Source organism: Pelodiscus sinensis, chromosome 1, assembly GCF_049634645.1.
Source record: "Pelodiscus sinensis isolate JC-2024 chromosome 1, ASM4963464v1, whole genome shotgun sequence".
Taxonomy (NCBI): Eukaryota; Metazoa; Chordata; order Testudines; family Trionychidae; genus Pelodiscus; species Pelodiscus sinensis.
In genome coordinates, this window is record NC_134711.1 from 106324281 (window position 1) to 106340232 (window position 15952).

At 43.6% G+C, this 15952-nt stretch overlaps 1 protein-coding gene across 4 annotated transcripts in view; it reads left to right on the top strand.

Annotated features, from left to right (window-relative positions):
• Positions 1-15952, top strand: part of DENND5B (DENN domain containing 5B) — a 189130-nt gene that overhangs the window by 114111 nt on the left and 59067 nt on the right. For 3 of the 4 annotated variants that reach the window (XM_075940587.1, XM_075940572.1, XM_075940579.1), the window contains 3 exons: positions 2114-2650; positions 4861-5092; positions 10216-10366. In XM_075940587.1, the coding sequence (XP_075796702.1) occupies positions 2114-2650; positions 4861-5092; positions 10216-10366 (920 nt within the window). Of the gene's footprint in view, positions 1-2113; positions 2651-4860; positions 5093-5775; positions 5863-10215; positions 10367-15952 lie in introns of all 4 variants that reach the window. The other variant, XM_075940597.1, reaches the window with a different exon arrangement.

Consider the following 15952-nt stretch of genomic DNA (forward strand, 5'->3'; position numbering starts at 1 on the left):
GGGAAGTACTATATCAAAAGGGTATTTACTTTATTATGTTCTCCCACTTTATATATAGGGACAATGATTAATCATGTTTGAAAAATTGTTATAGCCCATGGCTGGTACAGAATGTCATAACAGATATGGGAGGGACCTTGAATTTAATAGAGAAGGTTTCGAATCTGGACTTCATGCAGATTTCTTTAAAAAGCAAGCAGAAAATCCTGTAGCACATGGGTGATGAAATACTGTTCACTTCAGCATTCCTTTATTGTTCCGTCCAAATGCCAGTTTTCAAGCTCATGGTCTAAATATAAACCATTGGTATATTAGAGATAAAATTCTACTCACCATGCCTTCTTATGGTTACTAATCTCCCTGCATTCATTTTAATCGTCAGATGTTTTTTGAAGAGCAAAGTGAGCAGGACACCCTAAGGGCTTTCTGAATCCAACTCTCATTTTAAAATTAAACAGCCTTTGAAATGTAATATTGATAGTCGCTCTTTCAGCTAAGAGCATAGAAAAATTATATTACTGTAGGAACTATTTTTTCATAAATATATGTTAAGAAAAACAGATTGCTGTACAGAGTAATTTTATTTGCATATGTTCTAGCTTTATTATAGTGCATTATTATCATGGTTTTCTATTTTAACCAGCAAATTTTAAAATCACAGAAAGGATTCATGTGAATTGTAATTAATGTCAGAAATGTCCTTGAATTTAAATAATTTTTAGAAATAACTCTAGGGGTTTGGGTTTGTGTTAATCATTGTTGCTTCTTAGTTGTGGAATTGAATGTTGCCCTGCTGAAAATTAATTCTTCAGATAACGGGGAGAAAAGTTAATTTCTTTAACCTGGTCTGGAGATTATTTTATCCTAGTATAATTTGTTAGAAATGGAGTGGATATTTGAGATGCATAGAGAAACAGAAGGAGTCATGGTAACTAATTAAACATCAGTTCAAAGGCTAACAAGGACGTATTTCTGTTACCTTGTGAATATTGTAGGTCTGTTCTGTAGATTTTTGTCAAACTGGAACGTTTTAGAACATAGTACACTTGAGAAACTGATTTGTTTTGGCACTTGCTTTATTCAGCACAGTACATTCACGGGCATCTTTATGCAAGTTGCAATTCAGGAGAGAAAAATCAGTTACTGTTTTCATTGTGACGACATTCCTTTGGGCACACTTTACTATTACTAATTTATATATAGCGTTTTCTCCCTATGAAGCTTCTGAAATGAAGTGTCTACTCTAGTTTAAAAAACCATGGTCTAAGATTATCCCTCTTTTGTGTAAGCTGTGTGAGTGGGAAATAAAAATCTCCATGAGGGAAATTTTCCTGCATGACACAGTAGGGGCCAAATTTGGTCCCTCAGTGGAATGCTGCCACTAAAATGTGGGAGATCCCATAGGGTCCCCCTGAAGGCCCCCTACTCCCCTATTGTGGCTCTGATCCCATCAGAATTTTCTTCCCAGCCCTGACTTCTTGGTAACGTGGCTCCAGAGGCTCCCCTCCTGGAGCTACATTGACTCTTATGACTGTTGATGCGATTTCCCCCTCATTCACGACTCTATAGGGATCACTGGGGAGTTTCTTAGACGGGGATACCTTTGCACCACAGACTCCCCAAGCCCTTTTCTACAAGGAAGACCATGCAATCCCATTCCACATTGATATAAGGAGGTACACTGTACCTCTTGGTTTATTAAATCAAAAAGTTTTTAAAGCATTACTATCAGTTAATCCCTAGATTTTTCAGTAAAATCATATGCTAATGAATGCCTAGATAACTTAACTCTGTGGCTGGCTGTTCTTACCTAACACTAAAAAGAAATAAATATAGTAAGAAAGGATGTCATCAGCTGTGAGAATGGTTTATGTATGTGAGAGAGAGAGATTTTCATGACAATTCAGTCTTGAAATGTAATATGCTTGACTATATATTTACACACGGGTTCTTGCGCTGTATTTTTTTTTTCTTGTTGGTTGGTTCATTTAAATATCCAGTTGGAAAATACAAACTATAATCTGGGGTTACTTCCTAGAAGTTGAGAAAAAAATTGGAGCCAATTTCCCATTTTCAGAATGTCTTCCCCCCCCCTCCCCCCCTTTTCTTTCAGGCTAACTTGTGCTTTGTGGATATTGATAATCATTTCATCGAGCTTCCAGAAGAACTCCCCCAGTTCCCGAACAAACTGGAGTTTATTCAGGAAATCTCCGAGGTTCTCCTTCAGTTTGGAATCCCTCCGGAGGGTAACCTACACTGTAGCGAGAGTGCCACCAAACTCAAGAATCTTGTCCTTAATGACTTGGTTAATGACAAGAAGAATGGAAATATACCCAGCAACACAATCCACATGTATGAATTGCTGAAAGGCAATGAAACGATCGCCCGGCTGCATGCTCTAGCAAAGAGGACAGGAGTGACGGTAGACAAAATGACCATCACAGCTCCTATGGCAGAGAAAGAAAGGAATGTAAAACTACAGTGTGAAGAAGAGGAGCTAAGGGATTATAAACTAAATGTGCAGCTTCGTGAAGTCTTTGCCAACCGTTTCACTCAGATGTTTGCAGATTATGAGGCCTTCGTCATTCAAGCCGCACAGGATATGGAGTCATGGCTGACAAACAGGGAACAGATGCAAAACTTCGACAAAGTAAAAACAACCAGAAGCGTTACGTTTTAGTTGACTGCTATTGGGTGAAATGGCTAAATTTTATTCATTTCTTCATTATTCTCCCATTCCCCTGGGTATTTTGATGTATAGGGCCAGAACCTCAGTAGGTGTAGATCAGAATAATTTCATTGAAGTTTGTGCAGCTATCCACTGAGTCTGGCCTGCAGATGCAAATATAAGGCCAGGTCTACACTAGGGAGCAATGTCTAACTAAGGTATGTAGCTCCAGTTATGTGAATAGGTAGCGGGCATCAGTGTACCTTGTGTCAAGTTACTGCAGTGTATTCCACTGGGGGATGGGCAGGTCGATGGGAAAAACTCTCCAGTCGACTCGCCTTACTCTTCTCTCTGGTGGAGTACTGGAGTGGATGGGCACATGATCAGCAGTTGTAGATTCAGTGGGCCTTTATTAGACCCATTAATTTGACCCTGGGAAATCTATCCTCACAGTACTGATTGCCTGGTAAGTGTAGAAAAAGCCTAATTTTAGTCAATGGTTAAGCAGATGATGGAGTATTATCTGTGACTTCATTCAAAAGTGTAGTGATATATAAAGCTCTGCATGGATACAAAATTTGTATCTGTATCTGCAAAAATGAGCCACAGATATCTGCAGTTTTTTGGGGTTCTAGTGATATAAAAGCACTCTTACTTTGTGGGTATGTCTACACTTGCAGCCATTCGGAATTGCAAATCAAACCCAGGATTTAAATATCCCGCGCTTGATTTGCATGTTCCCGTCCGGGCGCCATTTTTGAAATTTACAAGCCCGGACTAACTGCCCACATCTACACACGGCAGGGAAACAGGCGTTCAAACTAAAGCCCTATTTCGAACTACCTGTTAAACCTCATTGCAGTAGTTAGTCCGGGCTTGTAAATTTCAAAAATGGCGCCCGGCTGGGAACATGCAAATCAAGCGTGGGATATTTAAATCCCGGGCTTGATTTGCAATTCCGAATGCCTACATTTGCAGCCCTAGTTCAAATTAGGCTGCAAGTATAGACATACCCAGAGGGAAAGGTGCATTCATAGGACTTGAAAAATAAATCCATTCATAGGGACTTTTTTTAAGTAATACTTCTATTTTCCATCTATATTTCCTTTTTTCTTACAAGGCTTTGCAGTGAAACCTACATTTTTTTTCCTCTAAAATATCAAACTATGGACAGAGATGCGATGTTCAAAACCTAGCATTGTTCATTTAGCATTGTGAAAAGTAGGGTATGATATGATTTGTCAGGGAGCGGATAAAGATAATCTGAAATACTAGCAAAAGAAACAGAATGGGCACACAACTTTATTTCAGTGTGGCTTTTTAAAATAAACAATAATGCTTCTATAGCATCAGCTTTGGGGTTTTTTAATATCTAGATTCTATGCTGTGTGAGACAATAGGAAGATTAACTTCAAAGAAAAAACTAAGATTATTTTATGTCAGGTTTCACTCACTCACACACAAATGCTGGCTTTACTACATTCTTTAGCTTATGAGCATCTGTCATGACGGTAGTAGTGTTCCGCTCCCCCCGCTCACAAAAAAGTGCTTGTTTTACTGGGCTAATTTCTCAAGCATTTCTATAAATGCTATCCATTTCTGTGGTTTGTGAGTTTGAGATTTTCATACCCAAGTAAAGGTTTTAGCTACACGCCTCAGTTTTAACAGAAGCTGCATAGATCACTTCTCTCATTTTAAAAATCTCAGTCTAGATGTCTTTCCTTACAAACTGAGATTGCGTAACTGCCTTCAGGAGCATTATCTAACCTTTACCCATGTATTAAACAGTTGTTTCCTTGCTTCTAGTAGGTTCAGGTAGTAGGCAGATGCCAATTAGCCTTGTAAACACAATTGTTTGCTGACAAGGAGACAAAGGCTATGTGAAGTTCCTAAACCGTGTGCACTTGACAGTAGTCCGTAGGGAGAGGAGATGTTATGTGATGCTGACTCTTCCTGTTTCCAGCTGCTAAATTGCATTGGAAGATGCTAAGCAATACACTAAATACTTTTCTACACCATAAATTGGTGTAGCTATGAGAGAGATATCAGAGGTCACCCTGTGAGTACGTTTTGGGAGCCCTTGGATACATGAACTAGTAGGTCTTTTTTGTCTGCACTACAGCACAGGAGGGGTTTGTTTAATCAAAGTCCAAAGTAAGGATTCAGCACTAATTAACTATCTCTTATTGCAGGCTTCTTTTCTGTCGGACCAGCCTGAGCCTTACCTGCCATTCCTCTCACACTTCATTGAAACCCAGATGTTTGCAACCTTCATAGATAATAAGATTATGTCCCAATGGGAAGAGAAGGACCCTTTTCTGCGCGTGTTTGACTCCAGAATTGAGAAAATTAGACTGTATAACGTAAGGGTTCCTGCACTGCGGACATCTATATACCAGAAATGCGGCACTTTAAAAGAAGCAGGTATGTCCAGAGTTGTCGATGCTCAACTTCAAAAATAAAATTCAAGGGTACAGTGGAGACGATGACCTTAAATAAATGTAATTCTGAGCTGTTTGAGAGGGAGATGAGCAGTTTGTTGTAGTGAAAGTACTTAAGCTTTAATATGAAAGGTGTAGCGAGAAAGGCCATGCTGGCCATGTCCCCTCCCTTACTCTATGAAATTATATTTTTGAATTTTAGAATGAGTTTCATATTTTTGTGGACCCTGTATCTTTTCTCAACTTCTCACAGCTATTGGTGTTGCTCGGATAAGCTGCTGGGTGGCTGACTTCAGGAACAGCACTAAGAAGAAAAGCTGAGTTCCTGGGCCTAGCTCCCGTGGCAGTGCTCCTTTTCCAGCTACTCTCATAAGGAGCCAGCTTTGGATAGACGGGATCACAGATTCTGTTTTGTTAGGGAGATGTTAATAGAAATGGCTATGAATAGAGCCTTTGGTTGTGTTTTACTCTACAATGTGCAGTGACCTGGAGGCTCTTTAAAAAAATTGTGTTCACAGAATACATTTTTTTGTCGAAAGTCCCGCACAAGAAATTAGCTGTGGAGTACCTGTTTTCTGGAATTCTTGCTAAAAAGTCAACATACTCCTACCTTACAGAGGAGCAGTAAGCATGTCTTATTTCATTGAAAACTGTTCTAATTTGCAGGTCGACTATCTATTCAACGTCTTACTTCTGTTGATATTGTGGCACCGGAACCTCATGTTCTGTATCGTGAAAGGCAGCAAGTTGATAGTAACAGCAAGTCTCCTTCATGTTTATCAGTCACATGAATTGTGAACCCAGCACCAGTCACTTGTTTCTCTAACCAGCTATTTCTGGAACCCTCAGCGCAGGCATTTAATTTTCCAGTCTTGTGCCTTTCGGTATTTTGTGGTATCCACAGTAGAAGGCACTAAGGTCTGGTCTGCACTGTGTGGAAAGGTCGAAGTAAGATGCATAACTCCAGCTATATAAATTACGTAGTTGGAGTCGACGTAACTTAAATCCCCATCCACACAGCTGGAGGTTGACGGGAGCAAACACTCCCGACAGCTTCCCTTATTCCTCTTGAGGAGTAGGAGTACTGGTGCTGACGGGCGCCCTTTGAGTTCGATCTAGCACAGGGATTCCCAACCTATGGGTCGCCATTACATTTCAAAAGGGTCGCCAGGTGTCTCTTAAGGAGCCATTCACACATTTTTTTGAATTGCCCTGGGTCACCAAGTCTTCCTGAATTGTCAAAATGGGTCCCCATCTGGAAAAGGTTGGGAACCGTTGATCTAGCAGATCTATATTACACCTGCTAAATCAAACCCTGGGAGATCGACGATGGCAGCGTCAATCTTTCATGTAGTGTAGACATGACCTAAGACTAAATGGAAATTATTTATGTATTTATTTATTTATGTATTATATATATAAAAATCCCATAGTTTCTAATACAGAGGTTCTCAAACTTTATTTCCTGGGCCCCTGGGAAAGCAGTTCAGGTTTTGCCATCCTTACTTCTGTGCAACTGAGAGCAGTGTCTCTTCCTTCAGAGCTGGGTAGCCAAAGAGAGGGGTACTGTACCGGTTGCTCCACTGGCCCTCCCTGGCAATATTTTGTTTGTTTGTTTTGTTTGTTTGTTTGTTTTGTGATTTCATGACCTTCCTAAAATTGCCTTGCAACACATTTTTCGGTCAGGATCTCTACTTTGAGAAATGCTGTTCTAATACAAAATGCCAAAAGATCAGCACCTTTTCCATCTAATCTCTTCAGTAGAATAAGAGTTGTGGGATGTCCTCTTCACAAAATGGTCTAGGTCACAGCTGTAATTTTCTCCATTTTGCATATTTATTCATCTTTAGACTTGTTAAGGCTTAAAAAAAAGCCATTTACTTTAGTGTGGAGCTGAATAATCAAATTAATGTTTGGCAAACACAAATTTCTCCACTAAAGTTCACTGCTTGTTGTATCAGTTTAACGGGTGTGGAGTTTTTGGTCCCATTTTGCTGGAGACTTGGGATGAAATCCTGACCCCATTGAAGCCAATGACGAAACATCGTTGTACTTCAATAGGGCCTGCATGTCACCCAATGTTTTCTGGTGAGTCTTTGTCTCCCTGTCATAGCCTTAAGGGCTTGTATATTTTTTCCCTTCTTTACATGCTGCACTCTTTGAGCCATCCCTTTAATCAGGGGGCAGGGAACATTTTTTTTGGGTTGGGGGCCACTGTCCCACAGAAAAATCGGTCAAGGACTGTACACAAGCGAGAAGCCAAAAAAAAAAAACCTTCACCGACGTGGCCCTGATTGCAGAGGAGAAACAAACTCCCCACATTCCCCTTGCACACCAGAGCCTAATGGGGCCCAGGCTAAGTAGATTTTGTGTGCTCCACACCCACAGTAGGTGCAGGCTCCCCAGTGCTGGGGGTGTGGGAGCCCAGAGCCTTGGCGACTGGATCTGGGCAAGCCCCCGGCCACATCTGGCCCTCGGACCTGAAGTTTCCCACTCCTGCTTTTAATCTTGGTGGATTGAATAGGACTTTCTGTTATCAGTGACAGTTTTTATTTAGATCCAGGAGAATGACTTAGTAATCAGAGGACACTTCCAAGACCAGATTATGGCCTCCCAGATCCTGCCTGCCCAAGGAAATAGACTGAGAATACAACCTGGGCCTCTGTATAATAACACAGAGCACTACTAGCCTTTAGATAACTGAGCTAGTCTTAGACTAAAAGGTTTTAGTGATAAAGATGGTTAACTGACTCAAGTTAAGGGGCCATTCCTTTTCTCAACAACAAAGAAGTGACTTTTCCCTCCGCAATACATTTTTCTTTTACCAGTAGTTTGCACTAAATGCCTGCTTGTTTCATTTTTGTCAGCAGCAGTTTTCCTAGATTTAAAGAATTGCTGTAACAGCCCTGTCCACGTACTAATAACTAAAATGAAATAACGGCGCAAATATTTCCTTGTTTTTCATAAATAATGCATTTGAGAGATGTTCTTTTGATTAGGGATGTAACAGTACAGTTGATTAACAGATTAACCGATAAGCAAAAGTGTATAGGTTAATGCTATAGACTACACACATTCCTCTCTTCCCCTCTCCCTGTAATTTTTTTTAGAAGGCTGGCCAGCAGCCTGGCTCAGTCCTGGTTTGCAACGGGTTCAGGACCTACCCATGCTGTGGCTCTGCATTTAAAGTATATTAGGAGCTAGGAGGGCCCCGACTCAATCCTGGCTCACACTGGGTCTGGGAGCTCAGACCCGCCCTAAGCAGGACTGCTACCACCTTCTTGAAGCAGCAGCACGGTGACATGAGGGGAGCTGGTTTTTAAACTGGCTCCCCTTGCGGACCAGTTCCCACCTGGCACCCTGTGCTGTTGCCTCTGATGCACGGGCTGCTGGCCCCACCCTCAGGGACTATAGAATAGTCGACTGACTGATAAAATTTCATGAGGTTACTCGACTATTCAATTAACGGATATTTAACATCCCTACTTTGGATCACACTGTGCTTCTGCCTTGCCCTCCCACAAAATGAAATGTCATCATTAGCTGTCAGTCTGTACAGGCAGTCCCCGGGTTACATGGATCCGACTTACATCGGATCCCTACTTACAAACGGGGTGAGGCAACCCCGCACTAGCTGCTTCCCACCAGCAGACCAGGGAGACGCGAAGCTAGCGCCCCCCCCCCCCCCCCCCCCCCCGAAGACCAGGGAGACGCGGAGCGGCTTTTCTCAGCAGACACCTCAGCTTGAGAATAAAGGACTGAGGGAAGTGAGGTGTGGGAGAATAAAACTGAGCTCTGGAGAAATGTCTGGCTACAGTTTCCCCTACAATATGTACCAGTTCCGACTTACATACAAATTCAACTTAAGAACAAACCTATAGTCCCTATCTTGTACGTAACCCGGGGACTGCCTGTATTAACAAACCGCATTCCTTGCTTTGTAGAATGGCCATTAGGTTGAATGACCTGCTCTGCATTTCCGTTTTAGAACTCTGGCCACCGGGTACTCTGGGTGTTGGTTTCCCCAGCTGGCATGACTGAGAAGTACTGCAGCAGGAGGGTTCTCATTGTGTTCCTGTCATCACTCCACTACAGCAACACTTTACATTTACATAGTTGATCACAGGATGAAGCAATAAGCCTGGGTTTATTGGTTAATCCTGTCAACTGCATACATTCTCCTCCTCCCCACCCTTGTTGCCTCTGTTTGAGGCAGCAAAGGGTAGGGGAGGCAGTAGCTGGTGTCTTTGAGGAGCTGCCTTTTAAGCCGGCTCCCTATGAGCACCAGATCCTGTGGGAGCTGCCTGCTTTTCCCACCCTTCCCCACACACCTCCACCTCCACACTGTTGCCTCTGATAGAGAGGTGGAAGCATGGACGGTGACAGGGGAAGGCAGGAGCCAGTATACATGGGAAGTCAGCTTTCAAGACAGCTTCCCACGCATATTGACTCTCATAGCTGCCTGCCCTGCCTCCCCCCTCTTCTTGCTGCCTACCACAGAGGCAGCAGGGGTGGGAGGAGATGGGGACATGAGCCAGTCAGTGCTCAAGGGAACCCAGCTTAAGGGGAGCCAGCTTAAAAGCCAGCTCCCCATAAGCACTGGCTCCACCTGCCCCCCTCCTCACTCTCCTCCCCATCCGAGGGAATGGTGCCGGGGAATGTGAGGGGGATGCCAACACAGCCTCTGTCCACAGGGAGCTTGGGGCCCCCCCATAGACAGACTGCTACCATCCTAAGGAACTATGAAATCATGTAACTGCTAAAATTTGATGCGGTTCCACAATTTATTCAATTACACAGTATTTTAACATCCCTACTTCCCATTGTGCAGCCCTACAGAGTCAGGTGAGAGAGATGGTCTTCGGTGTGTGTAAAAGGCAGAAAGGAAAATGCCTCTATTTCAGTGGTGGAGAAGGCACTCCTCAAGCTGCATGCAAGTCCCTCTTTACATGCTTTAGAAAGTTTATTGCTTGCTGTGACTAAAATGCTCAATTAACTCATTGTAGAACTTACACAAAATCAGAGCATGGTTAAATTCCTGGCTGTGGCATATGCTATAGATTAGAGCACTAAAATAGTTACTCATGCATGCATGTCTTTTTGCAGCCCAATCCATTGAACAGCGGCTAATGAAGATTGATCACACTGCCCTTCACCCACACTTACTTGATATGAAAATCGGTCAAGGCAAATATGAACAAGGGTTCTTCCCAAAGTTGCAATCAGATGTGCTGGCAACAGGACCTACCAATAACAAGTAAGCCCCCTTGTTACTTCCTGGACTTCTGAAGATGATTTACTAATGAAGGTGTGTGTTTTGGGGTGTTTTTAATTGACCCACTGTATAGAGAGAAGCCAGGAATTATAGGTATTTCTAATTCAGTAAAATGGAGGCAGCTTTCACCATTTGTATCTTACCTGAAGTGGGAACTTTTGAGTTCACAGTTGACTTTATGGTGTCTCTCTAAGCTCTGTCTAATGCTAGTTTGAGATAGTTAATCAGTGGTCACTTTTTATTTGTTTCAGTCATATCATATATTTAAGCAAAATGCAGGACAATGTAGCACTTTAAAGACTAACAAGATGGTTTATTAGATGATGAGCTTTCGTGGGCCAGACCCACTTCCTCAGATCTGAGGAAGTGGGTCTGGCCCACGAAAGCTCATCATCTAATAAACCATCTTGTTAGTCTTTAAAGTGCTACATTGTCCTGCATTTTGCTTCAGCTACCCCAGACTAACACGGCTACATTTCAATCATCATATATTTACTGTGTCCGTCTCTCACTTGGTATTATGTTTGGTTTTGTCCCTAATTTCATAGAAAAGTAAAATGTCACTTCCACCATCAATCAGAACTAAGAATTTCAAGTCCTGGTATCTTATGCATTTTTAAGGAAAACAGGAAGTCATGAGATGAAATCAGTGTTCAGCCAAATGAAAGACATTAAGGAATTTACAGGAGAAATCCTAATAATGGTTTTGGTCCATTGGTAGATAGAAATGATAGAATTGTTAGTAATAATTCAGAACATGTAGAAATGTTCAATAAATGTTTGTTTTGTATTTGGGGTGTTGCCTGTAGCCAGCCGGACATGATCCCCAGCCCCCATCGGAGTCTAGCTGGCTGGACGCACTCCCCTGCTTTCCCCCCTGCCCTTGATTGTGGCTCTCTTAGCAACAATTGGTTAGGTGTCAAGTGATACAATTTGTTAGGCTTTTTGGTATGTCATCTTGTTGTGTTAACCCATGCCATTTATGTCAGGTTTTTTGTTACATCAAGGCCAGACTTCGCCTAGAAACAATATTGCTTAATGTGTGCTTATGAATGTGTATATAATCTTTCTATGGAATGCATGTGGAAGTGTGAATGAGAAATACCCAATCGTAAGGCAGTCTAGGATCTGTAACCGTAAGGCAAGTAATGATTCTGCAAAGTAGATCAATTTAACTGATGAGCAGCTGGGGAAAAAAATCTCTTCTCAGAAGGGATGTAACGGCATGTGAAACCTGGGATGGAATCAGAGGCAGTAGCCCTCCCATGGATCGGAAGGGACATCAGGGACTGTTATGGCCTTGTGGTCAATCTCGGGGAAGCTGACGCCTGACCAACTGCAGCTGCCTGTGAAATCAGAAATCTACACTGCATCTGTAGCCTGTGTGTGTGTGTGTGTGTGTGTGTGTGTGTGTGTGTGTGTGTGCGCGCGTGCGCGCGCGCTGCTTGAGGTCACCCTTTGTCTGGGTTATTCCTTGGCTGAGTCCAAGGACAGCTAACATTGCCTGATATAAGATTGCTTGTGAATTTCCAGTTACCACCTTTAGGGTTGACCTTAGCTCCAGGATCAGGCCCAGTATTAAGTTTATTCTCTGGTTGGGAACCCTGATGTGCGCAGATGCAACACTCACGCTGTAGGAACTCGTATTAATACATTTTAGCACAGTCAAAAACACCCCAATTTCATAAGATAAATAGGGATTGTACATTCTATTTTCGTGCCATATACTCACCACTGAACAACCTGATGTGCTAGCCATCATTTTCCTCATCACCTGCACCTTTCCAGTTATCACCAGAGGCCATCATTCTGGCTCCTCCCAAGGTCTACATCATCTTCTCCTACTATCCTCCGGTTGGGATGCCACTTTTATCATCTGTTATGCTGACTGTAGGTTTGCATATTCATTGGGAATGTTTCCTTTTCTCCTTATTTGTATTTCCTCACCTTACTGGTTGTCTGTCACATTTATTATTTCTTTTCTGCCCAGTTATTTGGTCTTGTCTCAACCAGTTATTTCAGGTTTTTCTAAGTAATAATGTATCTGCTAAATTTGAGGTTATTCTTGGAAGCCCCTCTACCGGGGTGGGCAAAAGGGCCAATGTGGGCTGCACTGGGCTGCCCAAGTGAGTTGGTCTGACCCGTGGTGGCCCTGCTGCTCCTCCCACCCCCAGGCCAATCAAGGTCTTTCCCTGCCCTGTAAGAAGTGTGCAGTGCTTAGAAGCACCGTGTGGGGGGAGACTTCGTGTGCATCCCTGCCCCCGGCTAATCAAGCCTTGAGGGCAGAGGGAGCATGTGAAGTCTCCTCCTGTCCTCCAGTCTGGGGGCAGGGTGGGAGGAGACTTGGCACGCTCCCCAGGCCAATCTCCCCCGCCCTCAAGCTCTGTCATGTGAAGTCTTCTGCCTGCCTGCAAAGGGCTCAGCACTTAAAGTCAACCATGAGCTGCTGCTCAGCTGGCACTTGACTCTAAGCAGGGTGCTCCCTTGCAGGGTGGAGGCAGGAAGCAAGAGACTTCACGTGCTCCCCCTCCCCAGGTGGTTCTCTCTGGGAGAGGCAAAGACATTGCATGCTCCCCCACCCCCAGACCAATCAAGATGTGTGGATGGAGAAGCATGGAAGTGTCCTGGCCCACCCCTTCTGCCTGAAGTCCCGCCCCTGCTGGGGCAGCCCAGGACTACTACAAACATTTCGGATGTGGCCCCCGGTTTAAAAAATATATATATTGCCCAGCCCTGCTCTAGACCATGAAAATTCACTTTATTACAGTGGTCACCAACCAGTAGCTTGGGATCTACTGGGTAGATCTTGGAAACTGACAAGGGATCCTGACAGGTTTGGCCGGGAGGCTGTCAAGTGCCGGCACTTCATCTGCCCCTCTCAGCACTGCCGTGCTGCTCCTGACCTCTGCCTTGGAGGTGCCACACCAGCCCCAGGAGCCTCCTGCTTGCTGTACAGAGCACAGAAAGAAGAGGAAGGGGGGTGCTAATGTCAGGATCCCCTTCCCTCCACCCTGTACCCCATCTCTAGAGCAAAGGGGGGCAGGAATGAAGAGCGTTTGCTGGCTGCTTTTGGGAGTGGTGCGGGGCCAGGATAGTGGTGAGCCTGCCTTAGTTCCCTGTACCACCACTACCCAAAATCCATCTGTGATAAGAGGTGCCCACCTGGAGACTGCATTCCAAACCCAGCCGCAGTCCTTAACCCCTCCTGCATTCCAAACCCCTGCCCTAGCCCTGAGTTCCCCTGCACCCAAACTCCCTCCCAGAGCGTGCACCCTAAACCCCCTCCTGTTCCTCAACTCCCTGCTCCAGGAATAGCTCAGAACCTCTTCCACACTCCAAGTCCGTTAGCCCAAGATCAGTATCCACATCTCCTTCCTCCGCACCCCAACCCAATAAAAGTGAGTGAGGGTCAGGGAGGGAGGATGGAGTGAGCATGGGCAGGAAGGAGGTGGGGCAAGGTTTGGGTTTGAGGTGGATCCTGGATTGCACTTAAATTCAAAAAGTGATCTTGTGCTTAAAAAGGTTGGAGACCACTATCTTACCACCATCTATCTATCTGGATGAAAGGTCCTGAACATATGTGAGCTAACTCTGTTGTCTGGATGAAAAGTCCTGGACCAAAAATGCTAACTTTGCCTTCGCTCAGAATATAGGATGTGGCCTGTCTCTAGTTTTACGGCAAACTGTCAGTATAAACCTACCGTAACTTATTATAATAAGCAGGGCTCGCCAAGCCCTTGTTAGTCTTTAAAGTGCTACATATTCCTAGATTTTGTTACATCCTCCATGGTCACCCAAGTGAGCATGCTCCAGTTGGCTCGGGAAAGGAAGGAGCAGCACACTGCCTGAGCCTCCCTCCCCCATGTTCCGGCTGGCCGGGAGAAGGCTGGGTCTGATTTCCTTCCCCATGAACGAGGCCAACCTCGCTGCGGGGGCGCAGATCAGCCCCAGCCTTCCCCCCTATCTGGAGCATGGGGAAGAAGGCTCAGGTAGCCCGCCACTCCTGCCTTCCCTCTGGCTGAGAAAAGCACACTTACTTGGGGGATCTTGAGGGAGTGCCTTCTCACCCTCCCTGCATATGGCCAGTAGACCTTAGATGTTGATTTTTCTCCCCCCCCAGTAAGTCTTGGTATGCTTAGGGGGAAGCTTAGGGTGACAAGAATAAAGTTAATGTGGTGTCAGTATTTTTTTTTTAAAGGGTAAGTAGTATGACTTGAGCAATTAAAAGACCTGTTGGCCTGACTTTAGATCCTGGACAAAACAACAATTGCTGGAAGTTGAAGCTAGACGAATTCAGACAAGAAATAAAGGTGCACATTTTTAACAACAAGGGTAATAAACTTCAGGAACAATTTAAGAAGGGTTGTAATGGACAGTCAATTCCTGGAAACTTCTTAAATCAACACCGAATGTTTTTCTAAAAGATTGGCTCTAGTTCAACCACAGATATTAGACCCAAAGCTGGAATTAATTCAAGTCAGTCCAATGGCCTGTGTTACATAGGAAATCAGTGTGGACAATCACATGGTCCTCTCTGCACCTTTCCCTGCACCCCATCATATGCGCACACACTCTGGCAACCCGACAGCGTAGCGTGAAAGGCCTACATATCTTAACTTCTTCCCGGCTCTCAGCTAGTCCTTCATTCCCCTCCCACTTACACTGGCGTAGACCTTCATAATGTGATGCTTCATTTTTTTTTTTTTTCTTGCATCCTTTAAGCAGTGAACTATTTTGGCATTTGAAGTATTGTGATTGGCATCTGAGTATGCACCCACTGAAATGAAGGGGAAGTTCACAGCTATTGTTTCATGTTCTCTGCAAACTCAAACATCTATATCAGTTACTTCACACACTGGGCATCTCCTGTGGTTTGGGAAATACGGCTTTAAGCGATCTGTAAATCAGCAGTAAGAGGACAACGGTTCCCAGTCTGCATAAATCTGATGTATTCTCTTGCAGAATATTAATGGCTCTACTGATAAATGCCATAGTAAATCTAATTTTCTGTAAGCCTTTCTGAGATGCTTCCTGAAGATTTGCAGTTGCCTCAAAGGTTTTTTCACTGCATGGCTGTTAAATTAGTGATTAAAGATTAAGACCATTTTTGGCCTTAAGATGCAGAATATTTCAAAAGCTCTTAAGTTGAAATCCTATTCAGTAACTATGAAGCCATGTCAAACAAGGTGTCAAAATTGTCATATCTCCTCTTGTCGCATGTTTGTGGAAAAAACAAGTAAATGAAAATGGACTAATAATCAGATAATGCTCACAGTGCCAAGTAAAATTAATAAACCCTTTCTAACATTCTCAGTCTCAATTGATTTATGTTGTAATTCTGTAACATGAAACTTGATACATGAGATTAAATATGACTGAAGAGAATGTGTGTCAAGGCTGGAAATGTATGAGCATCAAAATAATTGTATGCTAATTGTTATTCCTTCATTCTACATGTTTGGCCCTGTTTTTCCTCAATTCTTCTGCCATATCTCTAATTCTCTTTTCTCCCCCATCTTACCTTGATTGGTTTCTGGTCTGGTTTTTCTTCCTGGCTTCATTTGAACT